At 33.2% G+C, this 22,559-nt stretch overlaps 1 protein-coding gene across 1 annotated transcript in view; it reads right to left on the bottom strand.

Annotated features, from left to right (window-relative positions):
- The window catches only part of DNAH8 (dynein axonemal heavy chain 8), a 123,687-nt gene that overhangs the window by 25,814 nt on the left and 75,314 nt on the right, over positions 1–22,559 (bottom strand). The window contains 20 exon segments of the mRNA XM_050316240.1: positions 12–264; positions 1,087–1,192; positions 1,665–1,847; positions 3,307–3,462; positions 4,731–4,886; positions 6,114–6,285; positions 6,958–7,085; positions 7,419–7,556; positions 8,749–8,961; positions 10,131–10,298; positions 11,631–11,807; positions 12,709–12,812; positions 15,423–15,541; positions 15,921–16,147; positions 16,724–16,770; positions 16,773–16,887; positions 17,267–17,420; positions 17,732–17,862; positions 19,543–19,665; positions 20,101–20,293. Of these exon segments, the coding sequence (XP_050172197.1) occupies positions 12–264; positions 1,087–1,192; positions 1,665–1,847; positions 3,307–3,462; positions 4,731–4,886; positions 6,114–6,285; positions 6,958–7,085; positions 7,419–7,556; positions 8,749–8,961; positions 10,131–10,298; positions 11,631–11,807; positions 12,709–12,812; positions 15,423–15,541; positions 15,921–16,147; positions 16,724–16,770; positions 16,773–16,887; positions 17,267–17,420; positions 17,732–17,862; positions 19,543–19,665; positions 20,101–20,293 (3,063 nt within the window).

Genomic DNA, 22,559 nt, shown 5'->3' on the forward strand with positions numbered 1-22,559 from the left:
TGTCTTCCTACTTGGCTATGGATTGATCAAATAGCTTCAAGAACTGAGCCAGTGAAGTCTGATACATGTTATTGACCATGCTCATTGCTGTAAGAAGAAAATAAAGAATGCTTCCACGTGTAGCGACAGGTCGATATTCCTCCTGCGCAGTGTTAATCTTCACTTCCGTTTCTGCTGCCACAGACAACTTATCAGCTATTTCAGCAGCTGTTTGCTTAGTTGTTTGCAGAACACCAATTAAGGACTCATCATCTACTAGTGAACCTAAAAAGTAAAATAATGGATGTTTAGGACATTTTTATAATAATTTTTTCATTTCAAATATATATAAAACAAAGGGCCAAATTACAGGAAATATTAATAACAAATAGAAGTTAGTTACTGTATTACAGAAAGCTTTTAAAACTGAGATCAAACAGGATATGTAATGATAAAAATTATTTTTATATTCAACATATTAAACAAGTATATTCAAAATATTTCAAATGTATTTATGCTGACAGCTTTGCAACATGTGCCAGAGAAGTCAGCTATCTTAAGAACATAAAATACATACTCATACACAGTACTTCAATTATTTTGAAGTCTATTCACTGGCACACTCAAAGTAAAGAAGACTTAGGGTCCTAAAGGAAACGGTCACTCAACAGTATTCAGGCATCTCCAGCAGTTACTGATCAATTTACTGTTACCAGATTCTTTTTCCACTTGAGATAGTAATGGATAATGTTCAGGCTCCTAATGTACTGTGAAAGACTTTCAACACCATTTTAAATTAGCCCACTTTACTTTGCATTCTCAGTGGGTTAAGGGTTTGCCCACAGTCAGATACCTTATGTCATTTAAAGGGGCAGAAAGCTCTCAAAAATGGATTTATTTCACAAAACTTGTTTACATGTTAAACTTAAGTGTCTAGAATTATATATAGCGGCATGCTATAGTATCAAATCCCTCATATTCCTCATTCTCCTACCATTGGATATTCTCTTACTGTATCTTGAATGGATAAATCAATTTCTGTATGGAAAGGTTCTAGTGTGAAACAGTTTAATCTGCCTAATCTGGATAATCCCTTTGATACAGTACCTTTGGTTGCACTTAGTTTGTAAAGAAGATTGTCTTCCAGTTCTTTCATCTTCCTCTTATTAGAAGTTACATCTTCCATGAGTTTAATTCGTTCTGCCTCTAGTTCCTATTATTAAAAACCAAGAAAATGGCATGACACTTTATGGACTGCAACTATGAGAGATACTTAAAATTCAGTTCTGATTTTTCAAGTTCATGAACTCTGATTGAAGATACAAGTGAAGAGTTGGTTCCAGTCATGAAATGAGCATTTATCTTTTTTGTGGGTATCTAAAATGCAGCTTTAACAACAATTTTTTTTAAGCAGTGCTTACTTGGTGTCTTATGACATATCTTATCCATGCCAAATACTTGTATTTAATTGTTTGTGTCATACCAACAGTCATATGTAGATGAGCCTCCAGATGTATTTTTGTTTTCTGGAAATGTCTATACTGAATCTGAAAATTTTAGAAAATGGCTGATATCTTTTACTCATATGAACATTTTGTCTTCCCTACATACCAAAACCTGTTGACTGAAAAAAAAAAAAGAATAAAATTAAGGATCACTATAGTTTATGTGTACTGTTAACTTACCTGTTTTTCAGTAAGTATTACTCTTCTCAGTAACTGATTCTCAAGTCCTTTCATTGTAACAGTAAAATCAATAATTGATGTTTTTGCATTAATTTCAGGCGTGAAAGAAGGATTAGGTAGCTTTGTAGTAATGTACAGTCTAAACGAATTCATAACATCTACTTCCTTATCACCAACTCTCACCTGTGGAGTAAGTTCAAATAATATTAAACAGAGGAAAAATAGTTTTATTAAACAGAGTAATATTGACAAGAAAAAAAAATTAGCCTCATTTGAAATGCCAAAGAGAAGAATTTTACTTTACAATTCAAATTTGTCATGAAAACATCAGACAATGACCAAATATAGAGTATAGTATAAATGCAGCATTCCCTTCTAGCTAAATATAGGAATTACTTCCACAGAGTTCTGATTAACAGCTTCAGAACCATGTGGTTTAGGCTTTGGGCTTCCAATTACACCTCAAATTAAGATGGTAGAAACTGCTGACCTTTGCAGAAATCATTGTGTTCAAGGAAAAATAGGAATTACGTGATCCAACAACGGCACATAAATTATTGGAGATAAATTCTATCTTTATTAAGATTAAGCAGACCTCAAAGAATATTTCCAAAGGAATTCAAAATATATTCAAAATTTTTACCAAAGAAATTTTTACAGAATTAAGATAATCCAAAACAGCAGTCTAACTTGAAAGCTGCATGTGCACAAGGAAATCTGATTGCTGTATATCATAACATGAATCATAGAATTGTTACTGTTGGAAAAGATCATCTAATTCCAACTCCACTGCCATGGGGTGGTGGGAGGACATAGGCAGCTCCAACATATGAGCCTCCAAGGCCATTAAACTACCTGGTTTACGAAGGAGTAGGACCAAACCACTCTCTTAAGCATATTTGCACTGACATTCAAAGTAAAAACACTGCACAAAAATAGCCACCATTTTACTTTCATTATTATCAGCAATCTGGTCTACCATCTCTCTCATATCCCAGGCACTTAATTAAGATTATTAGATTAAAATAATTTACATTATTATACATATATGGACATTATATATATATACACACACATACATTACAATACATTATTTGGAAATATACAGTATGTGCATTCATTTTATTTCAGAATGTTTGAAGGGGGCCTGTTGTTAAGATTTGGGAGACATTTTTTATCTATTGAAGATCAGAAAGACTCATGATTTTTCAAGGCTGGGAATAAAAATTATGAATAAATCTTTATGGTTTTTGGCTTGTTCCATCAGAAAACAGCTTAAAACTGATTAAAGATTTTTGCAGTTGCCACAATCAGTGCTTTGCACTAGGAAGAGATCTTTTCAATTCTATAAATTCTGTTAAAGGGTGAAAATCAATAGAAATTATTTTAAGCATTCAATAGGATAAAAATAATTGGTTCCAGTTTGGAATCTTCAGTGATAATTTTAGCACTTAAACTCAAATTTTAGACTCATCAACTTACTACACAGCTGAGGTGCTGTCTCTTATATTTTATTCTGTTTGATTCTTTACACTTCTTTACTGAATACAAAGTCTACCTGATTCAGCAGGGGTTTGGAATAATGGTAAAATATAATTTGTCACAAAACTACTTATTCCACTTCTTTTGTCTGATTACTAACCTTAAATGCAGATCCAGATTTCATGAAATTCTTTTCTAATACATTATCAAGGACTGGATCCAGCTCTTCTTCTATGTCTTCAATCAGGAGTGATCGACCCAGTGAAAGACTGTCTTCCAGGTGCTGTCGGAAATACTTGTCATTCAGAGTTGTTACCTCAAAAAGTAAATTATAAATTGGTGTAAGGGCAAAAACATTTCCTGAAAGTTTCCATTGTTTCTGTTAGTTGTATTTAAAGAAAAAATAATATAAATGTTGACCATGCAGCAGTTTATGCAGAAATACTTCTTGTGTGCACAATGAAAAGTATCATAAAAAGGTTGGCTGTAATCGAATCCTCAAAACTTCATTGTGAGAGCAATAATGTATCAAATAAAACTGGTAGAGCTTTTTGTATATTGAAGATGTTATGTATACTTTTGAAATTAGAGACACCTAATCTTTAATTTTCTGTACTATGTCCTGAGGACTAGACTTTCTAATTTTAGCTTTGAAGTGTTGAGAAATTCTTTCTGAAAATCTGAATTCAGTCTAACAATTGAATCGCTGTTACAACAGTTTGAACCCAGACTGAGATTTCACGAAATGGGATTCATAATGTATGGAATCATTAAAACCATGCATGCATAAATAAACTATATATAATTAAATAATGCTAAATCCTCCAAAATGTATTGATATTCAGGACATAAGATTTTTTGCAACATTTAGGCTAAGGGTTTTAAAATCCAGATTCCTTTCCCCATGCTACATCATTTGGGAAAATTAATTTGTAATGCAAATGACACATGCAAGTGACACATGAACATCTTTGTATTATACTTCATGAGCAGACATTTTACCTTCTGGGCTTAAGCTATAAAAGAGCAACAAAGATTACAGTAATGTTAGGACAGGTTAATTTTTCTTGAGTTTGGTTTCAGCTGGTTGTCCTCAAGTTCTTTCTGTAGCAATAACTTCACATACGAACAACCTCTCAGGTTCTAAACTCTGGACTGCATCAGTTGAAGTTCTTTGCTTACATTCTCAGAGCTGTAGCTTATCTTGCCATTGTGTGTAATGTTACTACTAGTTGCCCAGTTTACTCTCATTTATTAATTTCATCTTATACTATTTTGCTGTATTTACCACGTCTTTGCCCTCTTTTGTGTAGGGAACATACTTACGAATTTTAAACAAAAGGCTACTTCATTCTCTTTTATTCTTCTTGATAGATTTTATACCAGTTATATGGTCTTTTTCACATCCTTGAGTGCGATTTACAGCTCTTGTCAAATTTCCTGCTGATGCATCTATATAATTATCAGTCTCCATACAAATCAAAATTACATCAGATTACACTGACTCAAATGAAAACCTCCTCTAAAGTAATAATGTTTGAAGGACTACAATACAGTACGTTATTTCTTTGAAATCCTGTTTACCTGCAATTCATTATCCTGTTCTTTATTTTTAACCCATGTTTTTCCTTGAGTTTGTGGGTCTACCAAAAGCGGGTATCTAGATGCCTTAGTGACAATGATACCATTCTGAATTGAGAGATGATCTCCAGGTAGTCCTTGAAGATTCCACTCACTAATCTAAAGACCAAAGTAAAAAAAAAAAAAAAAAAAAAGGTAGTTTGGAATAAAATATCACTTGAATTATCCTTCATTTACAATTGTTCCAAGAACAGGGACATCAAGTAAGAGGAGATGCATATTTAAAGTTGCTGAAAAATTAAAGTAGACGTAAAAATACTTCCAGGAATTTATTTTTATCAATCTTTTTAACTACATAGAATCATAAAAACCATATTTTAATAAGTGTAAAGATGTCAAAAGACAGCTTGACAGACAAATTAAACATTGGGATTAATTAAGAGAAAACCAGGCTAAGAGAGCTTTTGGGGATTAATATTTACGGAAGGAAATTTTAAGATTCTAGCATTGCTCTCTGTTTGATTTCTCATACATTCACATGAAATGAAAAGACTTTATGCATTCTTTTTTTAAATTATAACCAAGTCCACTGTTTTAGAAGTACCCTGGTTTTGGCTGAGACAGAGTTCAATCTATTCCTATTAGATGGTACAGTGCTGGTTTTTTCCTGATTTAGTATGATAATAATGTTGATAATACTGATATTTTGGCTGTTGCTCAGTAGTGCTTACCCTAAATCAAGGACTTTTCAGCATCTCATGTTCTATTAGTGAGGAGGTGCACAAAAAACTGGGAGGGAGCATGGCTAGGACAGCTGACTCAAACTGGCCAAAGGTATATTCCATACCATAGAATAACATGCTCACTGAGGGAATTACCCAGAAGATTGTGGGTTTGGGGATGGGCCAGAGATTAGTCAGCAGGTGGTGAGAAATTCTATTGTGCATCGCTTGTTTCTCTTGGGTTCCATTATTATCATTATTATTATTATTATATCAACATCAAAATTATTTTTTTCAATCATTAAATTTATCTTGTCTCAGCCCAAGTTTATTTTATTTTCCAGTGGTACTCAGATGCTGACGGGGGTTAAAACACAACAAGATATCTATAGCTGTGGTGATGGGCTCAAAAAAGATACTCAGAAGTGTGCTTTCTGGGAATTGTCTAATTGTATACATCACCTGTTTATAACTTTCTTATCTACCTAGCCCATGGCTCAATACTTCAATGTTTAGTGAAAGGAGCATTTGGAACTACATAGCACAGCAATACTGAGAATCTTGGAGATTATAGTTCTGCTCTAAGCAAGCATAACGCCTGCTAACACTCACAGAATATGCTAACAGAAATTCAAATTAAACCCTTCAAGCACCAAGAACTTACTGTTGGTTGGTCTACCAACATAGAAATGATGTTCAAATCTTCAGAAAAGGGGATTTTATGAGCTCTCAACTCTGCTTCCCATAAATCTTTAAGCAAAAGATTCCTGAAGTCTTGATTAAAAGGTCCACAGTATGAAAGAAAGCCTGTGCAGAGCAGTATATCTCCCACAAGTCTAGAAAAGGAAGAAAATCATAATTAAAAGGTGATTTACCGATTTAATTGCTATTGATTTAGAAAACTAGCTTTTGAAATATAAGAAGATTTCAAACAAATAAACAGTTTGTGTTTCTGTGGCAAAACACTACAAAACAATAAAACCCTGATGACAACTATTTCTTCTTTCACAACTGAAGCAAGAAAATTGTTTATTTCTTAAAAATATATAAAATCTATGCATATATAAAATACATATGCAACACAATACTTATCAAGGATACAAACTTAATTCTATTATAATGAGTACACCTCACCAGAAATGCCCAACTTCCCCACAAGAAATTTTTGGTTATACAAGTGTTCTACAGAAGATGAGCCTATCTGAAGGTTTCACTCGATATTGGAACAAGGTGCAGTACTAGGGGGCTGGAGAAGCAGCTTAATACAGGCACATAACAGTACGAGTAATAACCTCTTAGGAAGTAAATTCCAAAATCAGAAATACAAGCACTCAACACTCATGTATTCACTTATGGGAGGAAAATTCATATTTCAGGATAGTTCATTTGATTGTGTTGCTGTATTAAGATTCCTAGGAAGAAAATTAAGTACGACTACTAAAGCTACTAAATTGCTTACTAGTACTTCAGTTTTTACATGTTTTTTTTTTTTTTCTGTAATTTGATACCTTTTAATCTGAGCTTTAAATTCCTTGCTTTGCTGAGTCCACCTAACTTTCTCTCCACTCAGTCCATCAATTAGTGCAGAGGCTGCTTGCATCTTTCTTTTGCATGTTTCTGCATCATTCTCCAAGTCCTAAAATTGAAAATATGTTGTACATAAATTAATCATAAAATGCAAAACTTAAGAGTTACTTTATATTTTTTCATTCTCTTATATTTATTATTGCTCTTTCATTTATTTAAAACTCATTCATGACAACTCTTAGGACATCTATTGTGTAACATGCTCCTATTCACAGAAATAAGGGAATAGGAGAGAATATAGATTTCAATCTCTCACTTTTATACCTGAATCTCATCCATGCTATTCAAGGTAGCAGGTGAAAGTGTGTTTGCAGCAAATCCTGATTACATGACAGTATTGTATGCAAGTATTTTTCATAAGACTAAAATACTTTTATCTCACCATTTTCTCCTTCATTGCTGCATCAAACTTTGCCTGCACTTTATCCAGTTCAGCTTGCTTTTCATCTAATTCTGCCTGAGCCTTTTCTTTTTCTGCATTAGCTATTTTCAGGCGACCTTCCTGTTTTGCCACATTAGCCTGCACAGAGAAGAAATATTTAAACAGCAATCGTATAAGATTTGAATATAAATCAATGAACTTAATATTTAAGCCTGCTTAGTTGGTAATAATAAGACAATAATACATCAAAGCAACTTTTATATAAATATCAAAAACATTTAATCTGAAGACTGTATCATAGTTACTGCAGATAAGGTTTTTTGTTAAATAGCAATAGAGTTCCTACTTTAATAGCAATAAATAGTAACAGAGTTCCTACTATATATTGTCAATATTCCTTTAGAAAAATTTACATTTCAATAAGCTGGTTAAGAAGGTAAGGTTTCTATCTGTACATATTGATTAGACTAGAGGAACAATCACTCAATCTTCTTGCTTGACTACATATTTTATTTTCTTTTTTATTTGTCAGCAGTCACAACAGGAGATTGGTCCTTTATCATATAACAATATTGGTTTTAACCACTAGAAAATAATAGTCCTAAAACAGTTAATCTTCCCACTGTTCCTAAAATCATATTTACAGTAACCACAGGAAATTGATGAAATCATTTTTGAATCATTCATCTGTATTACTGTTGCTTCATTTTTAAAGTGTGTTAAATTTAGGGAATAAATACTTTGTTTAGAACCAGAAGTCACTGCCTTCGAGTTTCATAAACATGAAAAAAATCACTCACACTAAAGTAAAGGTATTCTTAAAAATGTTCTACTCAATTTGCTTCCTACTATTGCAACATAGCTCCTATATTGATGTGAGACCTGAATCTCTTTAGAAAACCAATATTTGAGCAAGATATCAGTCCTCCACTGCCTTTAAGTTATTGTGTGAAAGCAAAGAAAGTAAAATAGCTGCAAACCTCTGTTTGCAGGACTCTTTAGAGAAGGAATGAAGATCCTGGTACAACCTTTTGAAAACAATTATAAAGTAATTATAACATTATAAAAAGAAAGACTGTGAACACCTTTTCCCAGAACACAGTAAACCATAGCACATAAATTTAATCTAGGCTAATTTTTTGTTCTACCCTCTGTCTAGAATCAAGAAGAGAAGACAGGTTTTTTCTGCTGTTATCATCTTTAGCCACTAACATCACAGGCTATTATGTCTAAATAAAGTTATCTCTCTCTATATATATATTTGTAGAATCCTATTAAATTAAACTAAATTACATGGTAAGCAAACAGAAAGCGAGAGATGTTGTATTACCTTAAGAGGTAGGACTTCTCTGTTAACACCATAAAATACCACCATGGCTTGTGTCCAAGAGAGGAGTCCTGCCACATTGCCACACACCTTTTTACCGTGCATCAGTGTATAATCTTCCATTTCAAAGTAAGGCTGAACTAATTCTACTGTCTCATCATTGATGGTATCCCTAGCGAAGTTCTGTAGATTGCTCAAGAATGGGCCACTCATAAGCTGCAAAATCCAACAATTTATGAGCTATTTACACATTTTACATTCAAAATCTTGTTCACAGGTGACTACAAAATTCTTCTGTAAATCGAGGTAATTCATATAGTAAATATTATAACTCTGTTATTCAATTGTAAATCCTCCCACACACTTCTGATTATTTTAGAGTTTAAAGCAATTATACTCCAGTAACTGGGTTTGAAAGTTATAGATGTACTTTCCATCTTCTATATTTCTGTGTTGCCATTTTAAAAGCATTTAAGAAACATCATCTAATTAAAAAACAAACAAACAAACAAACAAACCAAAATAAAGCCTCAGGGATATATTTGCAACTTACCTGAAGAATGCAAAAAAATGCCTATGCAGTTGCAAATGGGATTTAAATTCTGAAAAGTGAAATCATTGGGTTTAACTTTTTTCTAACAAGTGTTTAAGCATTTTAAAGACAATTCGTGGAACCACTGCTTAACTCACTTTATTATGTCAGTGGGAAGCAAAAGGTTTTGATGATTTCTTAATTACTGTAAAAGCCTAAATAAAAAGCAAGAGCACGATTTGTATCCAAAATACATAATTTTTCATCATTTGAGTGAAAAAATATCAAGGTAATAATATTGGCATATTAGTACACTAATAGACATAGAGAACAGAATTTAAAGAATGGCAAGAGAAGCCATGGAAATCAAGGTGCATCCTGAGAGAAGATCAAAGTCTGGGAGGAAAAGAGGTTGCCTGACTAAGGAACTTCAGCCAGGAATACTGAAACGCAGAACATCTCTTAGTCATTTAATTAATCTTTAAAACAAAAAAAGGAGATTGAGAGGCTCAGAAAAGACTTTAAATTGAAGCTACAAATTCTCAAAGAGAAAGGGTTTTTCCAGAATGTCTTTAGCTCATGTATGGTTAGCATGACTGTTGGATTTATTTGCTATCAGGCCATGTGCCAGGAACAGGGTAAAGAAACTCTAAAGCTCCTACTGCAAAGTCTCGAAGCAATTCATCTGCTATTTTTACCAGATAAACTTCCTCTATATGCTATGTCCATCTTAAAATGATATGTTTGCCTTTTTACAAAATTCTGTCATGTTTTTGGTAAACAGCATAAGTTTGCTAATATGCAAATTGCTATTTCTGATGTTTAGGAAACACTGTTTGAAAACTCTACTTACTTTTAATGATTCTGCCCATGACGGCTTGCAGCAAGGCTTTTCTGGATCCAGGGTAACTGGATCCAGTTTCTTTTGGAATAGCAGCAGACAACAGTCCATGATCCTCATAATCAGGTGAGGAGGTTTTGCAAGTTTTCGAACAGTAGCAATATCCTCTGGTTTGATAGTCTATTTGAAGATGTAACAGAATACTTCATCAATTCTATTTATTATTCTATTTTCTCATTCAATATCTTGATTTTAATGTTTGTTTGTCATGCTTTTCTCTGAGGTAACTTTGTACTAAGTACATACCAAAAAAAGGGAGAAACTTGGTTTAGTTTAATAAACTTCATAGATTCATGAAACTTTAACAATTGTAATGAATAGTAGACAAGAATATCTTCCCAATACTGAAGAAATAGGTCAAAAATAAAGTTTACATACAGCAGCATTAACATGTCAGTTTAAGCGTTTGAAGAAAAGTATATTGTAAAACTGTATAGGACTTAATTAAAATCAGTTTCCTTGATAGAATAGTATTTCAAATTTTTTAGCATTAAGTATCATCATTTATTCTGAGATGGATTTGCTTGTATTGAGTTTTAAATTATTTTAAGTATGAGATACCATTTTTAACTTCATTTTCTAGAAGCATCACTGTCATACTTTGCTTAGTTTAATCATTAAAAAATTAATAAATTATTAAAAACTTCAAAATAGATATAATAATTTGTGTCTAAAAATACAAGCATACCACTACCTGTCTAGAAGTAGTAGTTACAGACACATTACAGAAACCATTCTATAAGTCCACACATTTTATAAGTGAATTTTGTGACCATTTTTGGAAGTTTCATTTATCTCATTATCTAAATGACAGTGTAAGAGCAAAAAATGCTCCTTTTTTTTGCTTTTTCCACCCAATTATTTCTGTCACATAAATTCTGGTAACTGGAACAGAAGGCCTTAAGAATATAACACATCATTGATTTCTGATTCCAGAGTTCTTTACTGTTTAATTTTTTCAGTGCAGAATAATGAAATTATGTACCACAGCAATGCGTCCAAATTTCTGAACCCTGATTCTGATGGCCCTGAATACCCTTTGTTTCCTGTTTCTCTCAAAATAAAATGTGGGTTTTTTGTGAAGAGACAGTTATTTATTTGTCTTAAAAGACACATAAAAACTACCTAAGTGTAAATTAAAAACATTCTGTTAGCACAAGTATTCTCTTGAACTCAGAATAACAGATATTCTAAAGGCATCTGTGGCTTTTGGAAAGATGTACACCTTCATAATGATCAATTATTAGAGTGGAAGTAAAAAAATAATATAAAATAGTCTCTATGTGTTTAAGGTACAATGTGAGTGCCATAAATATTCATGAGAGACATGTCCACCAACAATGGAGAGCTGGTGACAGCAGTCAAAACCAAGTGACAAATGTATGTTGGTGGCTTCAGCCTTTCATGGGTGATGTAAATAATACTATACTAATAAAAATGTATTTTATTCACTTTCAGTGCTTCTTCTGCTGCTTCTAATGCTGGCTTAGCTGCCTCCAGTTTTTTCTCTGCTTCCTGTTTTTCCAAATCAATTGCATCTACGATTTTTTGTGCTTTATCTTTGACACCCTGGACTTCCTGTTTTACTTTAGATGCAGCTTCAGCACTTTCTTTGACTTCTTCCAGTACCTGGAATTGATAATAAACACAAAAAAAAGCATAAATCAAAATGGTGGAACAAGTGATTATCAGTCAAAAAATAGAACAGGTATGTAACAGCTATTGAAAATGTAAAGCTAACCCTAACTAACTATAGCTAACTATATATATGGTATCATATAACTAAGGAATAAAAATTGAAAGTGAGAAATTTAATTTCATCCCTTTCTGCTATGCATTTCTCTCTTAAGAGATTAAAGGTCTTAAGGAGTGCAGGCAGTCCCTCAGCAATCCCCAGCCAAAAGTTTGCTCTCCATATTAAATATGCACCATCATAGCATTATGGTGTCATCCAGAAAACATAAGGTCTATATTAATCCATTCCCTAGCACACCTTTCCAGAGAATAATTTTGGCAACCAGATTTCTACCAGACCACAAATCCCATGAACACACAGACACCTTGTTAATGGAATAGACAGAATCTGAAACTGAAGTGTGCTGAACATTTTTCTAAGGAATTTTGAAATAGTAAAGACCATTATCATGTTAACTCCTTATCTGCTAGTAAGTGCACATATAACCCCAAATTTAACAAACGTCAATCAAGCACACACACACACACACACACACACACACACAGAACAAGCCATGGAAAAAATGAAACCTGATACTTAAATAAGTGGGTGGGTAAGAAATGGTAGAAGAACAAGGAAAGCACTCAACCTCCGTTGGTTGAGTGAGGTGAGGCAGCCTTAAAGTGCCTCACTTTCAGAAGCAAATGCTGAATCAACATGTGACAACGATAGGACTGAAGCCTCATTTTAGACAACAAGGCAAATTTTTTGGATTATGCAAATTATGAGAAAATTATGCAATAGCATTTTTCCCCCACTGTATATTCTGCTGCTACTTAACACTCAAGTACTTACTTTATCTGCCTTAGCAGATGTCACAGCCAGTTCCTTCTCCTTAATAGCCAAGTCCTTAGAGAGTTTAGCAACAGATTCACTGGCCTCCATTAGCTTAGAAAGACCTATTAAGAAAAAGATAAAATTCAGAAAAATTGCAACATCTTTTTTTCCTAGTTAGATAATACAATCTAGCTCCAGATCTCACGTGCCTTGTATCTTGTGTTCTCATTTAGCTTTAGGTAGATTTAAATCTCTGTCTCATTTAATTTATGTAAAGGAGAGAAAGTCTTTGTAAGCAGTCATACTATCATGATTGTGCCTACATTTTGTATTGTGTCTATTTATGTCCTATGGATATAAACTGTTTCACAGGCACAAAATTATTATAAGCAACCCTAATTCTCCAGAAGAGAAATCCATAATACTTAGTTTTTGTTTGTTGTAGCTATAAACAGTACCTAAAGTTTTATGGCTGGGATATGACCTGCAATAAAATATGCTTATGCTCATATAGACTTTTTAAAAACAAAACAAAACAAAACAAAAAAAACAAAACAAAACAAAACAAGAGGGAGCTATGTAAAGGATATGTTGTGTTATAAAGTCACGGGACAATCAAAAATCCAAATGATACTTCCTTCATTTGTGTCATTAAATGCAGAAATGACATAAGGACCCATGACTGCCTTCTAATAGGCAGTTCGTTCTAGAAAGAAGTGGGAGGAAGCGAAGTCAAAAGCGGACCCAAAGATCACAGCAAGATTATGATCTCCAGCTCCTGCATATTGATTTTATCCTCTCTTGGTGACAGAGAGTGCAGAAAAGCACATGTGTGCTTAGGGCCAGTCTCATAGCTCTTACATGTTCTGAAGAAATCATCCATAGAGGCCACTCAGCCTAACAGGTCGTAGAATTGAGTCCAACTCCTGGCCCTGCACAGGACACCCCAAGAATCACACCATGTGCCTGAGAGCATCCAGGAAGAGATGAGCTTGGTCCCTCTATAATTATTATATATTCATTCTCTCCCATGCATTCAAGGATTCTTTTTTTCTCTTCTCCCTTGCTCATAGACTTGTGCAAAGATATTTTGGCTATTCCTGAGCTCCACATTGCATGCTGAAACTTCTCCTCACCTCTTACTTTGCCACTAAATCTTTAAATCATAGCAAGTTGCCCGGAAGCAATTCCCCTTATTGCCCTCTCTCCCTAAAGGTTTGAGTCAGCATACACTTGCATTTACACTTTTGATGTGCAATGTTTCTCTGTGATGGCTCACCAATTTTGTGCTACCTCATTTCACACACACACGCAGTCTCTCCCAGCACATCCCTTGTCCTTCTGAAACAGCTGCCTCATGATTAGGCTACTGTCATTCTTCAGAATCACAGAATCATCAAGGTTGGAAGAGACCTTCAATATCATCTTGTTCAACTGCCAACCCAGCACTACCATAATCACCCCTAAACCATATTCCCATGTGTCATGTCCAGACACCTGTTGAACACTTCCAAAGAGGGTGAATCCACCACCTCCCTGGGCAACTTATTCTAATGCCTAACCACTCTCAGTGAAAAAATATTTTCTAATTTCTAATCTGCATCTCTCCTAGCACAACTTCAGACCATTTCTCTTCATCCTTTTACTTGAGACATGGCAGAAGAGAATAAGCCTCTACTCTGAGCCTCCTTTTCTCCAGACTCAACAACCCCAGCTCCCTCAGCTGCTTCTCATAGGACATGTGTCCCAGTTACAGGGGCTGGGACCAGTTTATCACTACGTCAGTATAACCAAAACTGTGTTATTTCTGATGGACTGTTAATAAATGGATCATTTGCAGTAGCTGCTCAGGGCACACCTGACACTTTTCTAGAAATCAGAATTGATTGAGGTATTTCTTAGAATTTTCCCATTTTACAAGAATCTTGAATTGGCCCAGGCATCTTTACATACAGGAAAAACATTTCAACAAGGAGATAAAAAGAGCGACATTATCTCAGCTGAGCTTAACAATGTTAAATTGAAATCCCATATCAGGATATTTTAACAAAACTGGAACAATTGTCATGGCTAATCTTTTTAACCTTCTAATTCTTGTTGAGCACTAAATGAAGAAAGACTAAGGATTAAAGGATGGATATGTGAGATGGTAGCTAAATAATTTTAAATAAATTTTTTGAGAATGTTCTTTAGGATACAGTAAACAGTGGAGCACATTTGTAGTCCGGAATGATCAGTATTTTTGTTCTTTTGTAATACATTTTATCTGTGCAACTGAAGCTAATCAGAATATTTTCGAACTGGTATGAGTATTGCTATAAGCTGAAAGACATGGTTTTCTAAGCATCAGTGATATAAAGATGCTGCAGTGGAACATATACATGTCCATGTTCACATGCATATGATCATTTTGTTTTGAAGACCACATAGGAAACTTGTGATGACATGTCAAAGGCTACTAAAAACTATTTGTGACAGTGATGAAGCTACTTACATTACAACTTTTGCATTATTTTTGGAAATAGAAAAACTGCAGAAAGAATACAAAAAAACCAAAATGAACCCACGCTCTGAAATCTTCAAGGTTCTCAGACTTTAACCCCATCTCAAAGAGGACTAATGATAAGTCCTGATTTCAGGAACTGACAAGAGATCCAGAGGGAAATTTGTATAATGTGAAAATATGAAAAAAAAGAGATCATTTGAGATCATACATGGGAATATACGCTTACCAGTTTGCATGCGTTCAGCTTGTTCACTAATACTCTCTAACTTTTCAGTATAAATTTCTTTGTAGCCATTGATGAAAGAGAGATAGGATTTAGGTGTTACATAAGCTCTTCGTCGATACCTAAATCAAAGAATATTGGCAACATCAACTTTGCATGTATTTTTGAGAAGTACATTTGATTAATTTCAGTGAAAGAGGAAATTATATAAATCGTCTCAGTTCATTCAAAACCTTCTTCATAATGCAAATCCTTGGTACCAATTACATTGTTTTATCCACATAAGCAATATTATAGATTGTTGAATACTGAGAATGAAGATAGAAACTTTGCAACATAATAGCAATTCTTTTTCATGTTCTTAGGATACATTGATATAGCAGATTAATTTTTTATTAGTCTTAAAATACACTTACTGATACATACAACAAAATGAGTTCAAAAAACACTATCATTAGCATCATTTTTGGGTTGAATTATTGCATTTGTAGAAAATATTACCTTTGGAAATAATTTTCACAGCTTTCTGAAACTATATCATGGAAAAGACCCATGGTTTCCACTATTTCTGTTTTAACTGATGGAGAGCAGACCATATTAAATTCTGAAAGAAAATAATTGGATACAGCTACAAGAGCTTCCTTGGGCCATCGACTGAACCAATCCATGGTGCACCCTGATATCAGACCGGGAAATTTCAAAGAACGTGCACGGAACTTCTCACCAACCTGAAGAGAGTATCAGTGTTAATTGACAATATGACTCTTAATCTAAGGTCAATCAAACTGTTTAATTCACACAAAAAACTAAATAGTATATGTCTTGATGATATTCTGCTTAAAACACCATGATTTTTTTTTTTCTTTTCTAATGGTATTTTGTTACAATTTCAACATTCAGTATTTTATGAAATTTGAAGAAGTTCATGACAAATGTATACGGGTTTAATATTTTGAAATGTCAAATACTTTATTTTAATTTCCAATAAAATGTTGTTTTCAAGTGACAAGCAAGGATTTCAAAATGACACATTCATTGATGTGTATTAGAAAAGAATATTTAAGAGGAATAAAATAAAAATACTTTAATGTGTAAGGAATTATTTAATTTTTAACTATTTTGATTTTAAGTTCTGACAACTTTACTATTATTTTTATTATCTCAGCAATTACAACTGGATTTCATTAATCTTTTCATGTATCTTGAAACTTCCTTAAAAATATAAAACTTTACTAATCCCTTCCCACCATATAGGACAGTTTAGTAATGGAAGCAAGGAAAAGAGATACAAAGAAAAAACTTACTGGAGAAAAGCAGAGGACAACATGCAAATTCCTCTTTGCTCGAGTTAAAAATATTCATAGAGATTATCAAAGGTAGGAGGATGTCGAGGCATCTCTTTTTTCATCACAGCTATTAATGCTTGGGTGATTTCATCCAGTTCATCCCGAGGAAATAAATTAGAAATCTTTTTTGTAAAATAAAAATTGATAAGAAAATTAATTGCATGGACATAATTATTATAGAATTTAAAAATATTTTTCTTTTTATATCTGTATATCTCTCTCTGCAAATACACAGTTTAGACTAAAAACCAGATTCTTCCTTGAATTAGGTTTAGATAACTCAATTAAAAACTAGGAATGGTCACTGAATCATCATTTACTTTTATGTTCTCCTGGTTTACAATGAAATAGAGATAAAGGAACTACATACCCAGAGTATTCCCTATTTGAGAAGCTGAAATATTTTAATCATTCTTGAGTCTACAGTTTATTACCAAAATAAATAATGTAGTGAGAACAAATTTTACAATTTCCTGATTCCAAACTACATTGGACTCTTACCTCGCCTGAAGACAGCAGATTATTTACATATTCCAAAAATGACTCCTCTTTAATTTCATTATCAGTGAAAATAAAAGTGATGCCTTGTCCGTCTAGTCCAGCTGTTCTATACAACAATTTTAGATCATCTGCCAGATTGGTTACATTATAGGATCTAGGAGCAATAAGGAATATTACCTCTTAATTAAAAACAACTCATAATACTGCTATTTTTTGGAATATAGTATTTTATAAATAATAATGCAAACATCCTTTGTGAAAACACATATTTTGGCACAGGAATAGCTAACACATTGTCCACCCTTTCCAAGTCAAACTAAATCCAGTGTTGTATACAAATCAGATAAGAATTTATTGGGGGAAAAAAAACCAACAAACAACCAAACAACATAACAACACCAAAAAGACCCCAACCCCCCACCATAATAACATAAATGTGATTTATATATTTCTTGCATTTCCTACCTGGTTAAAGTGATCTGAAATATTTTATAACCAGCAATGAAGGAGGCCAATTTTGCAAGACTTTGTTTTCCGGAACCACCAACTCCAACAAGTAAAGCATTTCCATACGCTGTTCGGATAATCCGGGAAATCTATATAGAAAATAATGAATGAAAATATCACTAATAAATATAAATTTAAATATTAACTAGCAAAATTTAAAATTTATTATGCTTTACAGTTAATTTCCTGTATTACAGTGTAAAGATTATTAAAAGGATACTTGTTGAAAATTTTTCCTCTCAAAAGAACATTTGTAAATTCTTTGGGAATTTTGTGTAGCTAATGAAGAAGAAACATGTAATAATATAGAATGGTTATGATCAGTTACACATAGGATTTAAATACATAAATACATTTTGAGCTCCATTTTATGTTGAAGGCATCATCCTGAATGTATTTAGAAATATCAATAAAAACTTAAACTAGAAGAACAAACATAATAAATTACTAGTTTTAGGAGTCTGAAAGACTTGGACAGAGTTAAACTACCCTCTAGTATTACTTTCTATTTTATCTACCTGCAACATTTCCTTTGTAATAGTTTTCTTACCAAGTCTCTCTGATAAAAAAGCTGGATTACAAATTTACTATCTTACTGCTTTTTCACCCATCTCCTCTATATACTTCGTATCTTCTTTCGTTTTATTATATGCTAGTGCACAACTACTTTTCAGATTCTTCCTTATGCTTTGGTCCTCGTGTAAATTACGCATAAAATGCAATAGATTGGCATCTACATTAAGCCTTTGGAATATAATAATTTTTTACTTCTAAGAAATTTTGGTTTAATGCATAGGTCCCTCTAAGCCTATCCAGATAACTATATTAAAGAAGTTTAGATATGAAATTATGAGGGTGACTAAATATATTGTCCCTTTAGTACAAAGAAGCCCTGCTGTCACTAACTGCCTATCACAGATATTTGGATTAAAACTTGCCAATAAAAATGGAGAGTCAGAGACTTTCAAAGTCTTCTGAAATTCACCTAGTATCACGCAAACTATATTTGAAAAGAAAATCATTTACTTCTGTTTAAATGCAAAACAAACACTCACTTACTTAATTTGAAATCAGTCTAGAAAAGAACAAAACATCCCCATCTGGTTTTGTTTCAGAGCCATTTTTAAGTGTCTTTCAGTAAACAGGTCATCCAAAGTAATTCCTGAGATAGCTAACACAACTTCTTAAACCTGAGACACAGTGCTTCAAACAAATCTCATACATTGACTTTATTTCCTCCCCCCATGAGTTAGATTCTGACTTCAGATAAACTCTTTTCTTACATATTCCTTTCTGCATAGGGGTACAAATGATTGTAAATTGAGAACCACACACTACCCTAAACTCTACCCTACATACTGATTCTACTGTAGCATTGTTTTATATTTCTTCTTATGTCTCCCACCCAGTCAGATTCTAACTCATGTTGTTTTGGTCACCTGTCAGGTACAGATACCTTTGAAATCGTTCCATATACAAAATATAAATGTGACTCTTTGTGATCTCATCTTTCCTATCAAGGAAAATCTTCATACCTCTGAATATGTGGAAGTTTAAACAAATATATTAAATAAGGAATTTATTATAAAACATGCAAACAGGTAAAAGGATTGTAGCTCTTTCCTAGGTCTTGAAAATGACCAGGCAAAAACGGCAAGTAGGTTTGGGGATAAGAGGAGCTTTCCAGAACATGCTCCCTAACCATAGCTTGCTTAAATCGGGAACATTGTTGTGATATTTAAACTAATAAAAAAGTAACAATACAAAACCTTAATAAGATGTGTCATTGCATCCTTGAAAAACACCAAATCAAGAAATGATCCTCTAATATTCTCATTGTATTGTCCCTGATACGCCCGCAATTTCTTACAAAGAAATTCAAAGCTTGGAATCTGAAAACAAACAAACAAATTCAGTAACAACACCAGTATCGCCCTTCTCAGTTTTAAAACTGCACTATTTTAACACAAACTTCAGTTTACACATTGGCCATGTGTAATGGTATTATCTTGCTAATTCATTGAATTCATTGCTAATTCATTGTAACGATTGTAAATGTGCTTAAGCAGAAATTTTTTTGCTAATGGTGGGAAAAAAAAAAGCACATGGTATAAGAATGAATAAACCACATTTATATGGCATTACTAATTCTAACATCAGTAAAATGATTTATTGCATATTAACCAGAAAAATAAAGGTATATTTTCACAAAAAATGTGGTAGGCATTCAACAAAATTTTCTGTATTATACGAGTTCAGCAATATAACATACTTATAAATTAAAGGAAAACTTCAGTGTCTAGTATTTTATGTGAAAAATGAAATACCTCCTCATAAACCTTTGGTGCTTGAAGCTCTGCATCTTCTGGTTCCTCACCAGTAGCTTCAGGCTCATCCCGTAAAAAGTCTACAAAATACGGTTCAGCTTCAAGAACTTTGGTTAAATCTGTATCCACACATTCCTCCATTGTTTTAGCAACAGTTGTATCAAACCAGGCTGTATCTTCAGGAGTATTAAATCTAAAAATCATATATTAGTACAAATTTAAAAAAAAAATTCAAGTGAAAAAACAGGTAATTAAATACTAAAGAAAACCAACACAACATTTCAAAGAACAACACATAATAGACAGTAGTCACAGAAACAGATTAGGCAGCATTCACAGAAATCAAATGCTTCCATACTTCTAAAGTATGTCAGTCACATAAAACATAAACCAAAAATAATTTGACTTGCAACTTTCACCTAGAACCAGGCAATGACAGACCATTTAATTTTCCAGATGAGAAAGAATTAAAAGGGGTGAATTCTTTCCCAAATAACCATTGCTAAGTAACTCTTATAATCTTAACCTGGAATAGAATAGCATAAATTATGTTATTATAGCACTGTTTATGAAACTGCAATGAGACAAGGAAGAGTGAAAGAAAGATAATACATGTCACTCCAACCTGACTCCATTCTCAACCTCCCTTACACCAAAACCCATAAATAACAGAGGGGAATATATGTTGGGGTTGGAGGGAGTAATAAAACAAAGTCTGCAAACAGATACTAATGACCACGTGTCAGAGTTTAAACAACTTTATTTGCTTCCCTTTATAGATTCAATCTGATTTTAATACAGATCAGACCTTTGACTACTCTGTCAAAGCAGTCTGTGATTATCTGAGAAGCAATCAAGAATGCTATTAGCAGTTACTGACAAGCATAAAAGTTGAGAGTAACACTGACACCAGAAAAAGTGAAGTCCAACTATGGATGTCAAAGTACAAAAGCCCCAACTTTCATTTATTGATTTCTTTTTCTTTTCAGTGATACAACTGAGAGGAAAATAGAAAAGCTCAGTACTCTGGGTTTTCAAGTAAGAACTGAAGAGCTGTGGTACAGAGACAGCCTAGATATACATTATAAATTTCATTCTTGTTAGAGGGGTTTTGTGATGCCATTATAATATAATACTAACCACTAGGAAATCTAAAAGCAGTGTGCAAGAAGGGACTGCATGACTACACTCTCTCTCTCCCTTTTTCTAGCATCTGTAACATATCTGTGCAAATACATATCTTTCATGCATTTTTAAAGTCCCCACAACAAATAAAGAAATAAAAGACCGTTTCAGTAAATGTCAATGATATTACTCCTAACTTTAAATCAGAAACTAATACACTGTACAGTGCATCAGTGGGTCTGATCTTAACTTCAAATTAAAATTAAACATTTTTCCCCTTTTTATATCAACAACACTCTGTGGTACATATAAATGCATTTATATGTATATTTCAGCCAATATAAAAGTTTGTATAATATGTGATATTTCAGGCAGTTAGAAATATCAGCACTCTTAAGACTTTGTGGTGGATTTACACTGAGTTGGCTATCTCTGGTTACAATAATAATAACTGTTAAAGTCAACAGAAAAGTCTGGCCTTCATTTTAATGTTCTTGACAACTGAGAATAAGATTTCCTTTTCGATTTCCTGCATACATTTGCTGAGCTTAGCATATGTATGTTAGGGGAGAGGAGAAAGTGAGCAGGATTAGAGTTCTTCTTGGGATATTGAAACTGGTCATAATAGAAATGTTCCTTGGCTCTTAACTCAGGTTTGCTAATGCACCTTGTGGGCAAAAATGAGACAGGCTCTGTCAGTGATTCAGAACTCTTATGCAAGAAAAGGAGGGATTCTAGAAGATGCAGGTAGGGATGGTAAACAAAGTCTTTTGACAATGGTCTATGTTTTATTTGGAATTGTTTACAACATTTACATGAAATGGAGGGCAGTTGTTTCATCCACCAGTTTTGGCAGTATGCAGTTCAACACTAAGTTTCACATATATTGTTTTTTTCTGTTTCCACTGAGTACATGCTAAGGTCCACATACCAACATATACTTACAAGGATTTCCCTTTCTCCCTCTTACATTTCAGAAATGGAGATGGAACTGCTTATAATGCTTTTATACCTTTGCTCTTGCCTTTATGTTGAAAAGTTACTAGAATAATATTATTAAGCCTGACTCTGCTTAAATACAATGCAATCATTATGTATTCACCTTGCCTGCTACCATGTTGAATTACCTACAACAGATTGTATTTATGTAGTCAGCATCTTAAAATAGATAAATTCTATTTTAATCTTTTTCAGCTATGATGAATTTTGAAAAAAATCTGATCATGGAAGGTAACTCCTAATTACTTTCCAATTCAAAATCTTTGGGTCTAATTAAAAACAAAAGCACTGTAATATGCCCTCTTGTGTCCATGGCAAGATATTTCTCACTTCTT

The sequence above is a fragment of the Myiozetetes cayanensis genome, unplaced genomic scaffold (genome assembly GCF_022539395.1).
Source record: "Myiozetetes cayanensis isolate MyiCay16 unplaced genomic scaffold, myiCay2020 scf2-11, whole genome shotgun sequence".
In the NCBI taxonomy this organism is placed as follows: Eukaryota; Metazoa; Chordata; class Aves; order Passeriformes; family Tyrannidae; genus Myiozetetes; species Myiozetetes cayanensis.